Below are 20,216 nucleotides of genomic sequence, written 5' to 3'. Positions count from 1 at the left end.
CAATAAATTAAGTAAGATAAAATAGGAAATTTGTATGTAATCTGAAAAAAGAATAAGTATATTTATATTTGAGAGAGAATGAGTATATATTTTTCATTCCGAAATGAGTAGGTCTCTTGTGAGACGGTCTCACGTATCTTTATCTGTTTGACGGGTAAATCCTACCGATATTCACAATAAAAAGTAATACTCTTAGCATAACAAGTAATATTTTTTCATGGATGACCCAAATAAGAGATCCGTCTCACAGAATACGACTCGTGAGACTGTCTGACACAAGTTTTTGCCTTCCGAAATATATAGATTTTTTTTTGTTTTTCAGTTATCTCAAATATGTCAAGAACCAAAAATAAAGGGCTAGAAAGTTTAATTAGGTGATTCCAAATTTTTCATGTTTTTTTTAGTCTTCTTCCGTTGTACTGATTTTGAAAAATTAGAGTACTTGCAGAAAGTTTAATTAGGTGATTCCAAATTTTTTGTCCAATTTATGCATAAAATCTGTATATACACGTGTTATTGCCAATCGAAGAACTGAATGTAGCAGTAGAGGAGCGGCTCGAAATATTTGATCTTAGATGCATTTTGTGAAAGAGATCATTCATACACAGATTTAGTTGCTTCTTAACCCTACCGATCTAAGTTATCAACACTTGGAACAACGCCCGAGGAGTCAACGACCGGACGTACTTGCACCACTGTTACTTTTTATTAAAAATTGAAGTTCAGTGTCTCCTAATTTGGTCCACTTCATTTTGGGATTCGACATAAGTTATAAAAGCCCAATATAGAAAAAGCAAATATTTCTAAACTACATCTCTGTGTTCAGTATGCACTCCTGTATCAAATAACGACCACTCAGTACTCTCCTCGTGATTGCACTTGAGTTGATTTTACATAATCGAAACCACACAATGTTAACCAATACAATATCATATTGGTAATTGTATCTTGCCATAAGCCTAATTATTGGTAAGTTTATTTTGACAAAAGTCTCTTGACCTGATGACATTATCTCTTTTTTCACCGAAAAGATGGTGCGTTATAATTTTTAAAAACCAATGTATGTATATAAAAAAAACGATAGTCGTCTTCCTCAAGTCGTGATGTATACATTAACGTACCCAATTTGGTACCTTCAATAAAAAAAATCCTGAACAGTCACAGTTTTCCACTATGGCTTAGTTCAACCCACCCTACGAAAGTACATCAATTTACACTGGAAACACATGAAATTATCAAGGTTGAATTCACACACATTGGGAACCAACCAAAAATTATGATGAAATTGCGGATTACTATAGTTCAAAGAAGTAAATTTCATGTTATAGAAAATCACAATTTTTTGCTAAAAAGTGACAGTGACAGAGCCATGGCTCAAGTCGCCATTTTTGTTTACACATATCAGAATCGAGTTCCTGCGCGCTAAGCAACTAACTACAAAAGCTAGCAAAGAAAAGTAAAAACCATTTATGAACTACAACCAACCTTCATATTTTTAGTCTGGTATATAAACAAGAAGCTCCACCATTACGGCAATTTCGGGATGCTTCAAGAACTGTGACTGAATTTTGATGGAAAAATGATTTGTTTACCACTTATCATCAGGAATTTGTGTATCAGCGTGCAAGTTGACAAAGTTGCAAACTAATGGGCTATTGACTTCCGATTTACGCAGTTTTCACCTCACCAAGTTGATATCGACTCATATCCTCGGAATAAAGCACGCCCTCTGGTGTGGTGAGCCTTCGAAGGGCAATAAGAAACCGAGACTGCCCAGAAACAGGTATTATATCAATTATATGATTTCAATATTTTGAGCAATTGGAATTTAATCAGGTTGTAACTTGTAAACTTACCCATTGAAATGCCACGAGGGCGAACCAACACCCAGTTAAACCGTAGCCGCTATTGCGTACAATCTAATGAAATGAGATAAACCATGTGTTCAATGGATTGATTGACTCCGTAAACTGGACAAAAGACTAATCTACAAATGCAACAGAAGAAAAGAAGTTTGTATGAACTGCTAGAAGCCACTGGCGCGCTTGCTACATACCAGAAGAAGAAGAGTCCCTGAACAAAAGATCCCAGTCATAGACATGCTGATGAACTTCAAGTCTCTCCCCGCCTACGCAATTGGGAAAAACCTTATCGTGATAAATAACAGAAGGCTAAAATTCCTGAACATATATAACCAACACATTTTAAGTTATTCCATAGTAAACTTCAGAGAATAAATAAAGCAGCTTTCTTATCTCTGATTTTTAACAAAAAAAGCCTCCAGGCATTTTAAGTTTTCCTATGTGAACAAGTCACATTGGGATACAGTACACACATGATAAAATATATAAAAACTAAAAAGACTATTAGGCAGAGAATTTAAAATAGAGTCAACTTACCAACAATGTACCTTCAAGGCTATGAGTACTGGGTGTGATGCATAGGGCAATGAAGTAAGGGATCAAAACCTTGTGCATCTGCACCAGAGAAGATAAGACAAAAAAGTGACGTTTTCTAGAGCATTTTCACGGAGATTGACCACGTGATTGCTTCTTAAGAACAATTCTGGATCGTGATTTGATGGAAATCATTCATTGCCAATTAAGCACGATAAAGTGGAGTTATAACCATAAAGCAGAACAAACAGAAACAACATTTAGTTTTTTTATGCAACAAGCGCCATTAAAAAAAACGAAATGAATAAAAGAAGAATATGACCTCCTGTATGACCGCAGGATCGGAGGAAAAAATTTTAGGGAATAGCCAGGGAACTAATGTCCCAATAATTCCCAATATCACTCCAGTTACCACGCCGATGATGAACAGTGACTTCAGTAATGTTCGAGCCTGTTCTTCATGGAAAATTTTAGAAAGTAAAGTAAGAGAATGAACACCAAGAATGATAGAAAAATCGCAGATGGCTTGAGTTTAACTACAAATATTTCACATAAATTGGACTGTGGGAAAAAAGGCCAAAGAGCAGCACCCATTCTGATTTCTGAAAATAAAAACTTCTATACCTGTCACTAGCAACTTGCCGAATGCTCTTCAATATTGTAGCAATCAAAATAATCAACTGAATTAACCTGATGATGATAGGTCTATAGCTTCAGAACCACAAACCTTTGCTAAACTTCTATTGGTTCCATACAAAAGCTCGGGCATAAATGACTGGGCTGTTTGAGAAAGTGGTTCACCCCATACAGTGCACATACAGTACACTTGTATCATGACCTAAGAAATAGGAACTTGATTAGGGTCGGCTGGTTTTTGTAAATTTGAAACTATGAGGTGAACTATAAAATACAGTATGATGCCCAACCTGATGAGCAGCAACCGCTTGTGTGCCTAATGATGTAGCAAAGTAGACAAGTAGAGAGTAAAAAGCCACCTATAACAAAGTCAAACAAACAGAAAAAACATAAGTGAGCAGATGAAGCAGAACACAGAATCACCGAAGGCACCACAAACTTTTGATGTCATTGTCACAAACACTGGTGCTGCGAGCATGAATATCTGAAGGAGTTCGTCAGGTTTTGGAATAGAGATGGAAAATCCATTATATCCTTTCTTGCTCAAAGCCTCGATCATCATATAAGCAGCGACAACCTACAACACAACCCACGAGTGTGAAATATATACATAAAGAAGTGATTCTAGTGATTCCACATGAAATTGAAAAATCAATTATATAGTTTTTATTTCCTTTGCATCGAGTTTTTAGGATAACAAATGCTGGATCATCAAACCTGTGACACCATCGTTGCCCATGCTGCTCCAGCGATACCATATCCTAGGAATCTACATAAAACTATATCACCTACGCCATTTATAACACTTGCAACAGCCAAAGCCTTCAATGGTCCCCATGAATCTTTCATTCCCAAACTGTGAACCAAGAAGTGAGACCAAGGCAAGCACATTCAAGGAACTGGCCAATATCAGGGAATAAGTTTGATCGAATAGATTTTCCACCACAGCTTTTCCGAACGAGTGAGTAGATTATAAGATACAAAATCGATTCAGAAATTCAATATCAACCGAAGTACAGCTCTTCTATTCAAATTGAAGGCTCTCAACACCTGATCCTCTATTTAATGTTTATTTCACCAAGTACAAAGTTATCGTATGAAAATTATTATAGTTAGAACATAAAATCACCAGGAGAATGATTAAATGATAATCCACTACCACCTATGGGAATTCGGCAGATAATTTTAATGCATTGGTAAACATGCAAGAAGAGAACGTGCAAGAAGAGCTCACACCGTGAGCCATTTATTAAAGAAAAGTCTAGGATAAGATATTAGTATTCAATGAATAATAAGGACAACATAATAACTGCCTCTACAAATAAAAAGGAACACAATAAAGGCGCCCTAAATAGCTCCAAATACCGACACAAAAAAGTCCACGATGGCCAGTAGGAACAAAAATAGAGTAAAGAACATGTATATCATATCCAGCAATAAAGATATATAAAGGGGTAGTAATGAACCTTGCACTTTGCGCAACCCATCCTATAAGAACTGCTGGCCATGCTAATCCCCGAATCTGGAAAATATAGTGATTATAAACCAACAAAAGGGGAAATGAATAAAGAAAAAAAAAATTATATGCATTTGTATGGTTTTGTTTTCATCCTCACTCACCTTCCCAAAATAAAAACACAAATTATCATTCATTTTCAATCTCTATCCACAAAACATATTTTTCCCACCTTTTCATGTCTCCCAACATGATCGTTACGTTACTTTTAAATCAAGTTCTATTATTATCAACATATGTTTTAATCCAAAGCACAAAATTATCAAAATTAAAAACATAATTTTATATTATGGCGAGGTACCACTATGATATAAATTTTGACAGTATTTGACCTTTACAAAAAAAATGTCTCTGTTAGGTATAAACCCAAGAGTGTTTCATCTCTAAAAGCTTGTCTAATGGGTCACATAACAACATGTGTTTATAAGCTACTCTTTATTAATTTTTAATAATTGATGTGAGACATTTGTAACATTGCCGACCTCTTGAGATGCCGTCATCCGCAACGGCCTACTCTAGACGACTTTCACACACCTTTCAAATCTACACTGTCTTTTTTGCACTTATCGAAATTGATCTGATGGTAACCCTTTTCTAGGTCGTCCTTTCCTCTATGACGACTCTCAATGAGAGCACCGATATTAGGTTATAAAATCAAGAAATGTTCCATCCCAAAAAGTTTGTCTAATGAGTGGTATAAGGTCATGGGTTTACAAGCTACTCTTTATTAGTTTTTAACTAGCGGATGATGTTCCGTAAAAAATAAAGAATGAAGTAGTTTTTTAAATTTTAAAATAAAAATTATAAAATTTGAAATTGAAATGGTAAGAGATAAAATAAAATATAAAGAAAAATGTTACTGTTAGCAGATAGTAAAAAAATGGTAGTTTGATAAGACAAAGGGTGTTTTAAGTACACCCAAAATTACACCACGAGCTCATATATTTAATATATGATGCTCTTGTATTATATATTGTAAAAGTTACTCGATGTGGTATATTTGTAACATCATCGACTCATTGAGAAGCCGACATCCGCGGTGGCCTACTCTAGACGGCTTTCACACCTTTAAATATTCAGTACATGCATGATGCACCTTAATCCAATTTATAACTTTTTTTTTTTGCAATTATCGACACTAATCCGATGGTAACCCTTTTCTAGATCGCCTCTTCTGCCACACCAACTCTCAATGAGAGCTGCAATATTATGTTACGAACACAAGAGAAGTTTCATCCCAAAAGGCTTAACTAATGGGTGGTACAACATCATAGGCTCATAAGCTACTCTTTATTAATTTTAATATTCGATGTGGGACATTTGTAATAGTCTCCCTCAAAACACCTACATACACAACTTATTTTCCCAAACCTTTGCCAAATAAAGCATTCCTCCATAACTCCCAAAACATCACTGAACATTTTATAGATATTATTAATCAGTTAAGTCATCACTATGTGGTGATAATCCAAGGTTGCAGAACACTTATTTGTGAATTACTCTATAATAGAATCTGCTGCTTGAATTACAATGGAAATTAAAGTCACCATAAAAAAGAACTTTAACGGGTAAAACAAAGAGCTCAAAAAATTTGACAGTGCGGGACTCTACATCCTGATTCGTTCACAATGTATCTGTCCATGGTACCCTTCCATCACCAAAACTACAATGAAACTACACATTAAATTAATCTTACATTTTTATGCTTAGAAATTGTTTAACAGGGAAATATTTGGCTTTTTTTTTTTTTCATATTTGAGAGTCTAATATCAGTATCACAACTCATGACATCATCACTACATGAACTCATGCCCCCATCCTACATAACACAAACTAGTACTGAGTCTCAGTCCAAAAGGAGCAAATCTTCAAAGTCAAAACAAATACAAAACACATGTAATAACATCACATTAAAAACTATTTTAATACTCAGGCGCATCGACAAAATATTTGGTCTTATTTATCACCAAAAAGGTCAAACCTGAATGTAAGTATCTGCTGCGCTTATGATATCTGCATTAGTTGCCCCAGCAAACCCTGAACATTTATGTACATCAGCCAAATGAAATGCAAAATCACAGTAAAACAAGGAGGAAAAATGCTACAAGGGAACAAATTTCATTTACCAGTTAACGCTAATTGACCGTAACATCTTGTAAAGAAAAGCATCAGGAAACCACTAGCCAATCCAATAAAAAGCAAGCTAGATATCTGATGCTGCACCTCATGTTTGTCCTGCACCACTTAATTGCAATCAAGCATATACCATGCGTTAAGTAAACTTTTCATCTTCACTTGCGAAGATTGCACAAAAAGTTGATTTCAAGCATTGTGTACTATATTCAAACTACATAAAATCTAAAATATTTGATAAGTAGCCTCATTCAATCGAAAAACCTGTTTAGCGAGAGATGTAGCAACCAAATTGGAAGTAGCAATCGAAAGGAACATGAAGACATAGCAAGTATAATCACAAAACACTGTCCCTGGTCCTGCAGACACAAGAAACCAACCATGAAACTTCAATCGAAGATAAAAACCGCCCAATATGTACGCTGATAGATCATCCACCCCAAATTTGAATGCACGTTAATCAGCCGCCACTTTTTAAGGCTGAGAGATTTTCCCTGCCTTGATTAAAACAGACTTTGACAACAAAACTAATGTAATTATTAGAGAGCTCCAGAACATCAAATTCATCAGAAAAAGTACTTAAAACTGCTAGCAAGCAAACATGAACATCAGAACCAGAGGAGTAACGAACACAAACAAGGAAGCCAAAATTTGCATACCTAAAGCAGCAAGCTCGATGGAGCTGCCTTGACCAATAACAGCAGTATCGATCAAACTCATCAACGGGCCACAAATCCAAAGTCCAACCGCCGGTCCAGAGAACCTGACGATTTCCATCAACTGATTCCACATACTCTCATTCTCTGAGAATCCTTCGATTTTCTTCTCGGAAATCTCGTCCAGTTCCAACATTTTCTCCACCATATCCGCCCTTTCTCCTTTTGCTTCTCCGCGAGCTGAAACTTCAGCAATGCTCTCCTCATTTGATGAGAAACACTTCCTGATCACGATTCTGTTTGGTCTATTGTTCAAAATCTGGAGATTGCTCCTCTGTAAAACGAAGTTTCGTTTCCATACTTTGTCAGGGGGGCGGAATAATGGGTGGCAGGAGTCGCGAGGTAGGGTTCCGATATTCATGCTGCTGCTTGTAGAGAGAGAAAGTGTGGCGCCAAATTACGTTGGAAATGGACGATAAAGATTCTGCAGCGTGGGAGACTCGGGAAACGTTGGCGAAAAATGGTCGAAAAAAGGAAAAAAACAATTTTCTTACAAGTGATGTTTCGTGAAAACTGACCTGGTTGTCATCGACACTCGGAGTCTTGGGCTTTTTTTCTCAAGTATAATTTGTCCTATAATGATATTTTTTTTAACAACGTAGAAACTTGCATATGTTAATTTTCAGTGAGTGAGTAATATATAAATTCTTGGATTAACACGATAATGTATTATAAAAAAAATGCTCGGTTTCGCAACAATTAAAGCCGTCTCTAGACGATTACTAATTTGAAATTTGCGACGATTAGGATTTCGTTTATTGCTAAAATAATTACGCTTTTTAAAAATATGTTGCAAGTTTGCGATGGTTTTGGCTTAAAGAACGTCTCGAACTTGAGAGACAGGGCGACATTTTGCTAAAAATCGTATATGAACACATAGACGCTTTTCGAGCCAAAACCATCACAAAAGTCGCTGATGGTTTGATAAAATAGTCGCTAAATAATATTGCTAAGAACAATAATTTATAAAGTTTTAAGTTTCTTAGATGTAGTATTTATTTACTTTAATAATTTTCATAAATAGGAATTTTCTCTAAATATTATCAAATTATAAATAAAAACTATTACGCCAAAAATATCCATTTAAAATTTTCTCTCCGTGTAGAAATATAAACGAGAAAATTAATCTATAAAAACAATAATAAAAAAAACAAACAATGTAATGTAGGCAGAGTTGATTGGAAAAAGTTTTTGGTGTCAAGTGAGTCTAATACATTGGGCTGGGCTGTTTCTATATTAAAGTTGGGTTCGGTTCGATTCACATGTTTTTTTTTTTTTTTTACGAACAACGTATTTTGCAATACTGATGATCAAAATCTCAAATAAATAAAAATATTGATCGGAATTATATATTTTTCTGAATTAATTATCGATAATTGTTATATGCATAAGAGCTACCGAGATATGGCGATCGTAACCACGAGTTATAGTTTTTATAACATTTTAGAATCTACATCTTATAATTTAACTCGAAGTCAAATTCATGTACTTGATTATCGTGATTTTCAAACATTTACGACTCTTGTCTACATCTAAAGAGCTATATATCAGAATATGACACTTGTGTCACTGTATAATTTAAAATGTTTGAGTTACATCATTATTATCAGATATGATTTTTGGTAAAATGATAAATATTATATCTATTGTTGTTATCTGTAAAATTTAATATAGAGTTGTGTGTGTATAAATTAGTTTTTATGTACAATATCTCATGATATTAAGTAATTTTAAAAAAAGCATTAAAGAGATTATATTAAAATTAAGAATTTACAAAAAGATTATTAATAATATATATATTTATTAATTATCTAAGTTTCATGATATGTTTATCAATTTGACCTAAAAATTCACTGCATCATTTTGAATTGTTCCCACACTATCGTATAGAGTTATTCGACTGATCGTTTTAATCAATAATAGTTTCATCGTTTGTCCATTCAATCATGAAACACCTATTAAGAAACCTCAAACTGATCCTAACATATTGATTATTTTAAATAATTAATAATTTTATTGTTGTAAAATATGAGATGAAAATTAATAATAATAGAAGTATTTTATGTTAAAAAGAAGAAGAAGAAGAAGAAGCTTCATCATCCACGCAAAATTAACTAGTTTGAGGTCTCTCACGTGTATAATGTAAAATGTTGACTAAAGGTATGTATGGCGACATTTGCAATCAAATACATTGACTAGGAACAAAATATACAGCCATTTTTGACAATATCAACAGTCTTTCTGTCGTGCCATTTGAAATTGAAGTGACGTTTCTTTTAATTTAATAGTAGGTGTCGTGTGAGACGATCTCACGGATCTTTATCTGTGAGACAAATCAATCCTACCGATATTTACAATAAAAAATAATACTCTTAGCATAAAAAGTAATACTTTTTCATGAATGACTCAAATAAGAGATCAGTCTCACAAAATACGACCCGTGAGATCGTCTCATACAAATTTTTACTTTAATTTAAATATGGCAAAACTTGATACCAATAAACGAGTCTCTCACACGCAAAAATTTCAAACTCTAAAAATGGTATATAAGTTGATATTGCTAAAATTATTTGTTGGATAACTAACTCAATTTATTTATTTTTTTACGACGTGGAAACTCACAATCACGGTCACTCGGTTGCACGCTGCATAAACTTCCAAGATAATTAACTATAATTGCTTCGTTATTTTGTAAAAAAATCACATTTTCTAACTAACAAATAACAAAAATAATCACAAATATTTTCAATATAATCGTTCATAATTTTATATAAAAAAAATCATCCCAACTAAAAAAATATCGTCCACGAAAACTAAACATGCGTCTGGCTAGTCCAAATAAGATGTTTGGTAGGGGAAATTTGAAAGCAAGCAAAGAAATACTTTCAAGTCCAATTTAGTCAGCTAGCATTTCCCAATCCGGATGGAACAACTCGATATCAAATTTGAAGTGAAATGTAATAACTAGGATTGCAATTGACCCAATTAGCACACAATAATCAAGCACGATGTGGGTATATATAAGTCGAGACAATGTACTAGAAAAGTTGTAAAAATTTTAAATTATTCTCCGAGGGGGGAAAAAACTAAGAAACTCGTCGAAAAAAATATATTTTATTTTAAATACAAATACATGCTTACAAGAATAATAAAAATTACATTAATTAAAATAAAAAATTGGATAAAATTCTATATTCATTTTTTAAAAAAACATTTGCAAAAATACATAAATTACACGAAATAAGCAAAAAAAAAAAAAGTTTTTACTATATTTATAAAGTTTCCTTCAAAATAATATGTTATAAAAAAAATATTAATAAGTATTAATACATTTACTTACTACATTAAATATTTAAAAACAAATAAAAAATAAATATGTATTTAAATGTGAAGTCTTTCTGAAAATTTTTTTGTAAAAAAATTCAAATTTGAATCTAACATCTCTTAAAAATATAAGTTATATTTAAATGTCTGTATTTATTATATCATTTAATTTAATTTTAATTATGATTTTGAATTTTGTGTGATATGATCGGTTGGGAGATAATAATTGAGCTACAATAGTTCGGTTCTTTCGTAGAAATCGATTAAACAATTTGGTAAATCATTTGAAAGATATATTGTTGAGTGTTTAAAAATATATTTGGTTGAAACATTTTATCAAACACTTTATATATAATATTTTGATATGTAAAATACAAATAGCATGCTTCAATAATTCATCTTAAAAACCTTTCAATTAGTGGGACCGTTTTACGCTAAATCTCTTGTACCATGATAAGTAAATGACGGAGAAAAATGAGGTCGGCACTATGTGAAGCGCGCGTGCACATAAAATTTGTGGGCTTTGATAACTAAATAAGGCGTCGAATTATTTGTGGGAACGCGAGTTGTGCTGCTTTTTTGATTGGTTCGCATTTGAATTGAATAAATTTTAAATTGTATTTCCCTAAATAAATACAATATAATTTTTTTTAATTACAAATACAATATAATTTTATGTTCGCAAATAATAGTAAATGCACAACTTTTAAAAGAGAGATTAAACTTAGACAAAAACTTGTGTGAGACGGTCCACGAGTCGTATTTTGTGAGACAGATTTCTTATTTGGGTCATCCATGAAAAAATATTACTTTTTATGCTAAGAGTATTACTTTTTATTGTGAATTTCGGTAGGGTTGACCCGTCTCACTGATAAATATTCGTGAGACCGTCTCACAAAAAGACCTGCTCTTGAAATTAAGCCACCAAGATCCAAATTTAACATAAGTTCTCGGGTTCGTAATATAATGTAGGCAAAAACTTGTGTGAGACGGTCTCACGGGTCGTATTTGTGAGACGGATCTCATATTTGGGTCATCCATGAAAAAGTATTACTTTTTATGCTAAGAGTATTACTTTTTATTGTGAATATGGGTAGGGTTGACCCGTCTCACAGATTAAGATCCGTGAGACGGTATCACATAAGACTCACTCATATATGTAAACTAAAAAAAATAAATGCACAATTTTTAAAAGAAAGATTGAAATAAAGTCATCAAAATCTAAGTTTAAAATAAGTTTTCGGGTTTGAAATTCAATCGAAACATATGTAAACTAAAAAAAATTTTTAAAGCCAAAGATGATTATTTATTTATGATGAAAATATTGTATGATAAGTTTGAATGTGAGTAGAATAAATCAAATTTATTTATTTATTATTTTTCTTTTGAAAGTGGTGACGTTGACATTGTGTGTGTGTGTGTGTGTGTGAAATTGTTATCGCTCCCTTTGCCAACTTTATTCCACTATTTCCATTGATTATATCAATATATAATGGACCAGTGAATTCGCAATTTTAATAGTTTCATTTTTACGTCCTATTTTCGATAATCGGGGACCATAAATTCTCTAAAGATTCGCAGTTACCGGAACAGACCGCTTTCAAACCCGTCGAAGGTACGGAATGCACTTAATTTGAGTGATTTTTGCTTGATGATTTTGCTTGGAACTTCAGATCTTCTTGTTATGAATCCATGCTGTTTTAATCGGTTCATGTTTCGTGCAAAATGACTGGGAATCTTTTTTGGAAACGTGGATTTTCTGTTTTTTGATATCTGGAATCGGATGGAAGGATGTTCATTTGTTGATTTTTTTTTTTTTGGGTTGTTCTATGATTTGTGGAGAGGTTGGAATTTGAATTTTTTTTTTGTGGTTTTAAATTGTTGGTGAGCAGGCGTAAAAATGGGGAGTTTGCTTGCGATTTGGCAGCATCCAGACGATTTATATCCGTTGGTGAAGCTGAAGTTGGCGGCGAGGAATGCGGAGAAGCAGATTCCGTCGGAGCCACACTGGGGATTTTGCTACTCTATGCTTCACAAAGTTTCGAGAAGTTTTGCTCTCGTTATTCAGCAGCTCGATACCGATCTTCGTGATGCAGTAAGTTTATTTGATTTATCTTTTCCCGGGTTGTTATTTTGGTACAAAATTTGCCAGCTGTTCATATCGTTGTAGATTTTTTTGTTGAGAAGGCTTTGCGTAAGTTTTTAGTCTGAGCATTCTATATTTGTGTGAATGCGATGAAAACAATTTTTCCAAAAGTTCGATTTTATAATAGCCCGTCTAACAATAATGCAAGCCGAGACCCGTAAAAATATGAATGAAATTAATATCTAAGGTGGATACTGATGTTTGGGGGATTGTGGGTAATAAAGATCCAAAATTATCGTCAAAACCAACTTAATCAAAATTTAAGTCATCAATTTTTAAAGCTAACTTGTGATGTCTTCATTTGAAACTACGTTTTCAAAAGCTTGCGCTCATGGGTGGTAGCCTGGCAAAAGATTTTTCTATAATAGGCTGTCACTAAACTATGAGGAGATGCTAATACCAAGTAGAAGCATCTAAAGATTTGGTTTCTTGATTCCTCACACTAAGGAGCAAGTTGGTAACAAAAGTAATAACTAGATTAAATGAAGTGTGATCAGAATGAAAGGGCTGGTAAATTTTTTTTTTTGTTTTTTTGTTTTTTTGTATTTTGTTTTTATTCACTAGTTATTTTAATAAGTCAATTGGCTAATCAAGCAAATAATATGGAATTTTGCAGATATGCATCTTCTATTTGGTTCTCCGAGCTCTTGATACTGTCGGTAAGATTTCCTGTTGGCACCACATTTTTTTTTTCAGTTTCGTTCTAATGCTGGTAGAACAGACACGGATGTTACATTTTAAATTAGCGTTATCTGGAATTACATGAATATCAATATTGGAAGTGATTAATCCTGTTTAGGGTTCCATATTACTAAATTTTTAAATTTGTCTAGCTGATGATAGGATTGAGCCATGAAGGTATTTTACTAAAATACCATGCCTATAATCTTGTTGACCTACCGTGTGTGTGCTTCCGTTAATTTAATGAATTTTCACATTTTAGATGCCTAGATGTAGCGAAAGTGTAAAATAAAATGGATTAACTTGTATATTCACACAGAAAAGCTAGGAAAATCTCAGAAATATAGTAAAACATTAGGATAATCCCACGGATTTACACAGAATAGACATGAAAATCTTGAAAATATAGTAAAACACTCAAAATAATTGTATTCCTCCATCAACTTCCCCCTTGTTAATGAAACTATGTCCATATTTATAGACGGATTTACAATAATTAATTTCCGGAAATATTTTGAAAATGGAAAGTATAATTATCGTAATGAAAAGAATTATCAGTCCATTAAAATTAAATTAGAATCGAATTCTGACTACTTAGCTAATTTATGGAGTGTTTGCAATAGATTATCATTTTAAAGAAGTGACTAAATTTATAGATTACGAAGAAGTGTAAAAAAATCAAATGAGTAGTGTTTGAAAACAAAAACAAAAAGCTAAAAATGAGAAGTTGGTAATATTTGATAAATAACTGATTTTACTACTAACTAATTACTGGAATCACTTTATAGAATCAGAATCACCATCCCACAGCTTTTAGACTTCAATTAAATTAATTAGAAGCTAATGCAGAATCTAAGTTTAAGAAACACACAAAAATGATTTTTAAGCCAGAATTCAATAATTATTTTTTTTGAATGACTGCAAACACTCCCTTATAACCTAAATAAAATTTTACCAGAAAAGGAAAAACACCCAAAATCCTGCCAATTTGGCTACCTGCCTTATTTGGTCTTGGGTGATTCCAATATGCCAAAAAGGAGTTTTGCATCGCATCACTGGACAACTTTTTCATGAACGTAAGCCTGAGATGGTCCAATTTTCAGACATTTGAGTCTCCTTAATTTTACATTGGCTTAACCCTGTCTTGATAAGGAGCCAATCCTCAATTCTCAGAATGCAGAAACTGTTACCTTTACATGAAAAAGGGAAAAAAATTCATCCATTAGTCTCTTTGAAGTCATTACCCTTGGGGATAAATTAATCCAGGAACTAATAATCTGGTGTTGATTACAAAATATTTCATTTTAAATTTTTAGATTTCCAAATAACCATCTTAATGATTATTTTGATTGATATGACAGAGGATGATACAAGCATAGCAACAAAGGTTAAAGTACCGATTTTGATGTCTTTTCACCGTCACATATATGACCGTGATTGGCATTTTTCATGTGAGTTTTCAAGGTTCTGCCATTTGATCTTCTTCACATAATTTCTATTAAGAGCTCTCGTTTCATTCTTTTAAGGACAGTGTTGGGATCATTTTAGTTTGTATCCGCTCCTTGTTATTAATATGAATATGCTATAGTTTAGGTCTGACAAGGCTTCACCTCTTGTTGGTCACTTTGACAAACTTTGTTATAATCCCTGACCCTCAATTCATCTTTTATATATCCTCATCCGAGCATGTCATGAAGGAAATAAAAACTTGATATTCTGACATCCACCATCCTTTTACAATAGACCAAATGCTGTTAAAAGAATGAGCATGTGGTCTGAATATAGTTGTTACAGCACCTGCTGAGGCATTTTGGTCACAATACTTGACACTGTAAACCAATGTAGGCTCCGAGTTTTTCTAGGGACACATTACCTGCTTTGATTGGTAAAAGGGACACCTAAATCTGTTGTTTACCTTATATTATTTTCTGTTATCATTACATTAAAGTCGAAGGAGATACCATCATTCTTGTACCAATCTCCCACTTTATGACTACAATAGTTCAGTCTTTTATTTTAATCTCCATAAAAATGAGTCATATAGAATCATTTATCAAACATCAAGGTCCTAGTCACGACAAACTAGTAAAAGAGATGATAAAAATTAATGGGGCAGGAGTAAGCAGTATTCTTTCTAGCTGCTGCTATTGTAGGACGAAGCATAAGACAGGTCAAAAAGTATTATATTAATTCCCACCTTTTTCAACTTACTCATGCAGGGGTTGGTTACTCTTTAAATGATGTCGGGTCTCATTTGTTTGATAGACACTTCTATTTCCGCCGACTGCTGTTCTCACCTTCATTATTTCGAACATGAGGGACATCCTGATGAAATTTTTTCTGTTATCTAAACTCCACTGAATTCAGCAAATTTCTAAGCCATCCTTGTTATGTCCTTGCAGGTGGGACTAAGGACTACAAGGTTCTCATGGATGAGTTCCATCATCTGTCGACGGCTTTTCTGGAGCTTGGAAGCAGGTAAACCTTTTTACTGACAATCATTGCTCATGTAGTAGTATATCTATGTTTTCTTGAGATGTGTGTAGAATTTATTTGGCATTCGATGAATTGAGCTGGGGAACTAGATTAATGTTTATACTATATGCTTTGTCTGAACAATATTTCTGCTAGTGGACGAGATTGTGTAAGGCATTACACTTCAATTAGATTGTGGAGGGAGAACCTGGAAGCAAAATAATTAAAATTAGCCAGGAAATTGGAGTCTGTGCACCAGTTTGACCGAAAGTAGAGATTGGAATTACTCTGAATTCTGCTGGTGATAATAGATATTTTTCAATTCCACAATCTCCTCATAAAATCATGCTTTATTTCTTCTGTGACGTTACACTCCTGATTACTGATGCTTGGCACAACTAGTTCAACGTGTAAAATGAAACTCTTTGTGAATGAAAAGTTTTGTTCTCTTTTGCAGTTATCAAGAGGCTATTGAGGATATTACCATGAGAATGGGCGCAGGAATGGCAAAATTTATATGCAAGGAGGTAGCTAGCTATTCACACTCGTGTTGGTTGTATTAATGCTTTGGAAGTTCGGGTCACTTGTTGTTTGGCTAAGTCTTCAATAGAATCTAGAATATACTAATATAATATTCGATTGCTTCTGAACTCGACAACATTTTCAAAACTGTTACCTACGAGGAAAAAGGTGATGTCATGGAATCTAGAATGTCATTTATCAGCTTTGCTGGCTCATGTGATCGACATTGTTTTCAAAACTATTATTCATCAGGAACGTAGAGATGTCAGCTTATGGATTCTATATCTCTTAGCAACAGTATCATCTAATTATTGCCTTTTGTTTTTCCTTAGTTATAACCAAGTCAATCATTTTAATATGCCATTGATGAATTAAGAAATAAAAAATATTGTGGAGTCCTATGCGTGGAACGGCAAGCATCAAATTGCATTCATAACAATTTTTTACTCTTCCCAGGTAGAAACAATAGATGATTATAATGAATATTGTCACTATGTGGCTGGACTTGTCGGATTAGGATTGTCAAAGCTTTTCCATGCGTCGGGAAAAGAAGATCTTGCTTCAGCTGCTCTCTCGAACTCGATGGGTTTGTTTCTTCAGGTACTGTTAGCAAAATCAATGTTTTACTTTTTCTCTCCCATTTGAAACTCATGATACTTGCCTTGTTTCTTTGCGGTAAGTATAGAAAACAAATATTATCAGGGATTATCTGGAGGATATCAATGAGATTCCCAAATCAAGAATGTTTTGGCCTCGCCAAATTTGGAATAAATATGTTGACAAACTCGAGGTACTTTTTTTTCTTTGCTTCATGCCTTCATCTCAATACTATACTTCCTTTCAGAAGTTAAGTTGTTTCACAGTTATGGATTTAGTTGTAACTCAGTAAATTAAAATCCAGTATCTGCTGTTGGGATTTCCTGCAGGACTTAAAATATGAAGACGATTCAGTTAAAGCAGTGCAATGCCTGAATGACATGGTCACAAATGCTTTATCACATGCTGAAGACTGCCTGAAATACATGTCTGCTTTGCGGGATCCAGCAATCTTTCGATTTTGTGCAATTCCACAGGTATACATGTTATTGCATCGTTTTAAATATCTTCTCAATTAAACCATGGTTATGTTGTCTAGAACATTAAAAATAAAACTTCCTGTGAATAACTTGCATGGCTAATGTCATCACCACATCCATGAGTGGTTCTGGCTTGCATTCAAATTTCTATTGTAAAGAATCAGAAGGTACATTTGATTTGGCTTTATTAATATCCACAGATAATGGCAATAGGGACTCTAGCTTTGTGCTACAACAACATTCAAGTATTCAGAGGTGTTGTGAAAATGAGACGAGGTAAGATAAGTTCTCTCAATTAGATTTTTTTTCACGACAACATGGTTTGTGTTTATTTCTTGTTTCCTTTCATGTCTGCGTAACGCACTCGTGAGATTGAGAAACCGAATTCGTTGAAGCGGAGGGTGATATATAATAGGCAAAGTGGAAAAATCAATAATTGGATCATGAAAGATTTACATCAATCTATACCTGAAAGTGCTTTGTGTTGGCCTGCTGTTATACTAATGATTGGTCTCTTTACTGCTTCTGATTTTTCTTTTCAATGTTCTTAACCTTGAAAAGAGCTCACAAGCTGAAAAGCTCCCTAAATTTTCGAACAAATTATTATTAACTAGCCACACAGAATTTAACTGAAGTGCAACATGTGAATTTATACCATATCAAAATGTGGCTGATTCTGACAAAATAACTTGTGACCAAAGTTCGGGTTGCATTTAGCTTTACTTTATATTTCTGCCAGACTTCTTGAAATTACGTGCTGTTTTCATGTTAATTCTGTTTTAAACCAACAAAAGATACTATGTTTTTTTTCCTTCTTGTTCTTGCCCTAGGTCTCACTGCCAAAGTTATTGACCGAACTAAGGCCATGCCAGATGTGTATGGAGCCTTTTATGATTTCTCTCGTATGCTAAAATTTAAGGTATGAAACTTCATCTATACGAGTATATAACATTCCCTATTGGAGGGAGGTATGCAACAGGTTTCATTGCAAGAGTTCAAGCATAATGTTACTCTAAACGGGCATCAATCAATTTACCTACAAATATTTCTGCATAAAATTGAGTAGATGAAGGTTTTGAAACATTCAAAATTTCATTACCAAGTTCTGTTCAGATTTTTATATTCATGGTCAATCTGTCATATGCTATAAGCTTTTCATGCACATTTTAGGCTTCGGAAATTTTGTCTAGTAAATGCGTACACATAACAGATATCCTATAAAAGTCTTGAATTTAAAATTATTTAACAATGCTGTTGAATTTTTGTTTTTTTCCTTTGCCTGCGTTATCATTTCCCTTCATACATTAAAAACGGGCTGTTTTCTGAAATTTCTAGATTGATGACAATGATCCTAATGCTAGAAAGACAAAAGACAACTTAGAAGTGATCTTGAAGATTTGCAGGGACTCGGGAACCATAAATGAAAGGTTGTTTTACTTTTTCAGTTCTTTTGTTCCAGAATTTTATTGTTGATTTCAAACAACGCTTCTTGTTTTTGCACCAGGAAATCTTACGTGATCCAGAACAAGCCCCAATATAATACTGCTACGGTTAGCATCAAATTCCATTTTCTTCACTTTTGGTCGAAACATATGTCTGCCCATCATATAATTTTCTAATTATGATTGTTTCTTGCAGTTTGTTATCTTCTTTATCATAATTGCCATTCTCGTATCATACTTATCTGCTACTCGAGCTACTACCGTCTGTAAGTGTTTCCATACCAGATATAGTAGTTTTTAGTAATTGCATTAGAAAATGGTTTCCAATTCACATCGCGCTCTTCATAAAATGCAGGAACCTCTTGTTATAAGTAAGTTGTAGAAAGAAACTTATCTTTTTGTCCTGAAGACCAGTATGCTATTTGAAGTTCATCACTTGTGCTATTGATGAACCCATTGTACCTGCTATTATTTGTATCTTACTCGAATAACTTAGCGCATAAGCTTTGTGCTGTGTAATGCTTTCTGGTATGTATGTTTGCATAAGCCAAGAAAGCTGCTAAATTTGTTTGTTGTAAATTCATATGGTGAATATTAGTGTTTGGTATTCGTCATATCAAGCAATTTTCATGTCCATGTATTATTATGTGATTTTTTAGGATAATGATTGAATGAATTGTTAAATGCAATGAATTTAGGCTTTAAAATTTTGAAAAATCTGAAAATAATCTTCTAAAAAGCTTGCTAAAGACGATTAATCTGACTTAAGCTTTAATATGCTTAAGCCAGATTATGCTGCCTCTTTCTAGAAGACTAGATTTCAATGTACTAATATTAGTTATTATAATTTTAATATTTTTATGTTATTTAAAATTTGAAAATTTATTCATGGATTATATAATTTTATTTACTTTTAGACTTAAAATAATCAAAACAACAGTAAAAATTGAAAACCCTTTTTTTATCATTAACTTCGTGTTAATCTTGCCTAAACTTTTGAAGGATGACCTTCACGTTTATGGTAAACTTTTTCTTAAATATAGGATGCTAAATAATAAAATAAATTTGTAATTTAATTTTGAATAAAAGATAGATCATGACATCAAAATTAGTCAACTAGTGTCTTTTGGTTAGTAATGCTTTTATATATATA

The 20,216-nt window shown here is 33.2% G+C and overlaps 2 protein-coding genes across 2 annotated transcripts; one reads left to right on the top strand and one right to left on the bottom strand.

Annotated features, from left to right (window-relative positions):
• Positions 1-1,301: 1,301 nt before the first annotated feature.
• Positions 1,302-7,940, bottom strand: LOC140983794 (protein DETOXIFICATION 46, chloroplastic). Its single transcript, XM_073450933.1, has 14 exons — positions 7,341-7,940; positions 6,946-7,040; positions 6,675-6,783; positions 6,530-6,585; positions 4,499-4,554; positions 3,750-3,888; positions 3,472-3,609; positions 3,323-3,391; positions 3,124-3,234; positions 2,719-2,847; positions 2,400-2,477; positions 2,057-2,128; positions 1,857-1,919; positions 1,302-1,769 (listed from the first exon to the last, which is right to left on the bottom strand). Exons 1-14 carry the CDS (start codon positions 7,756-7,758, stop codon positions 1,668-1,670), a joined length of 1,635 nt encoding a protein of 544 aa, XP_073307034.1. The 5' UTR covers positions 7,759-7,940; the 3' UTR covers positions 1,302-1,667.
• A 4,237-nt stretch (positions 7,941-12,177) lies between these two features.
• Positions 12,178-19,697, top strand: LOC140983793 (squalene synthase 2-like). The gene is made up of 15 exons (XM_073450932.1): positions 12,178-12,336; positions 12,614-12,816; positions 13,484-13,526; positions 14,910-14,999; positions 15,951-16,026; positions 16,481-16,550; positions 17,002-17,145; positions 17,231-17,335; positions 17,472-17,618; positions 17,822-17,897; positions 18,452-18,540; positions 18,957-19,048; positions 19,126-19,171; positions 19,260-19,329; positions 19,419-19,697. Coding segments are annotated over exons 2-15 (1,245 nt in total). The 5' UTR covers positions 12,178-12,336; positions 12,614-12,621; the 3' UTR covers positions 19,421-19,697.
• Positions 19,698-20,216: the final 519 nt, after the last annotated feature.

The sequence above is a fragment of the Primulina huaijiensis genome, chromosome 9 (genome assembly GCF_012295235.1).
Source record: "Primulina huaijiensis isolate GDHJ02 chromosome 9, ASM1229523v2, whole genome shotgun sequence".
In the NCBI taxonomy this organism is placed as follows: Eukaryota; Viridiplantae; Streptophyta; class Magnoliopsida; order Lamiales; family Gesneriaceae; genus Primulina; species Primulina huaijiensis.
The sequence above is the reverse complement of the archived record's forward strand: the minus strand, read 5'-3'. Positions and strand labels throughout refer to the sequence as shown.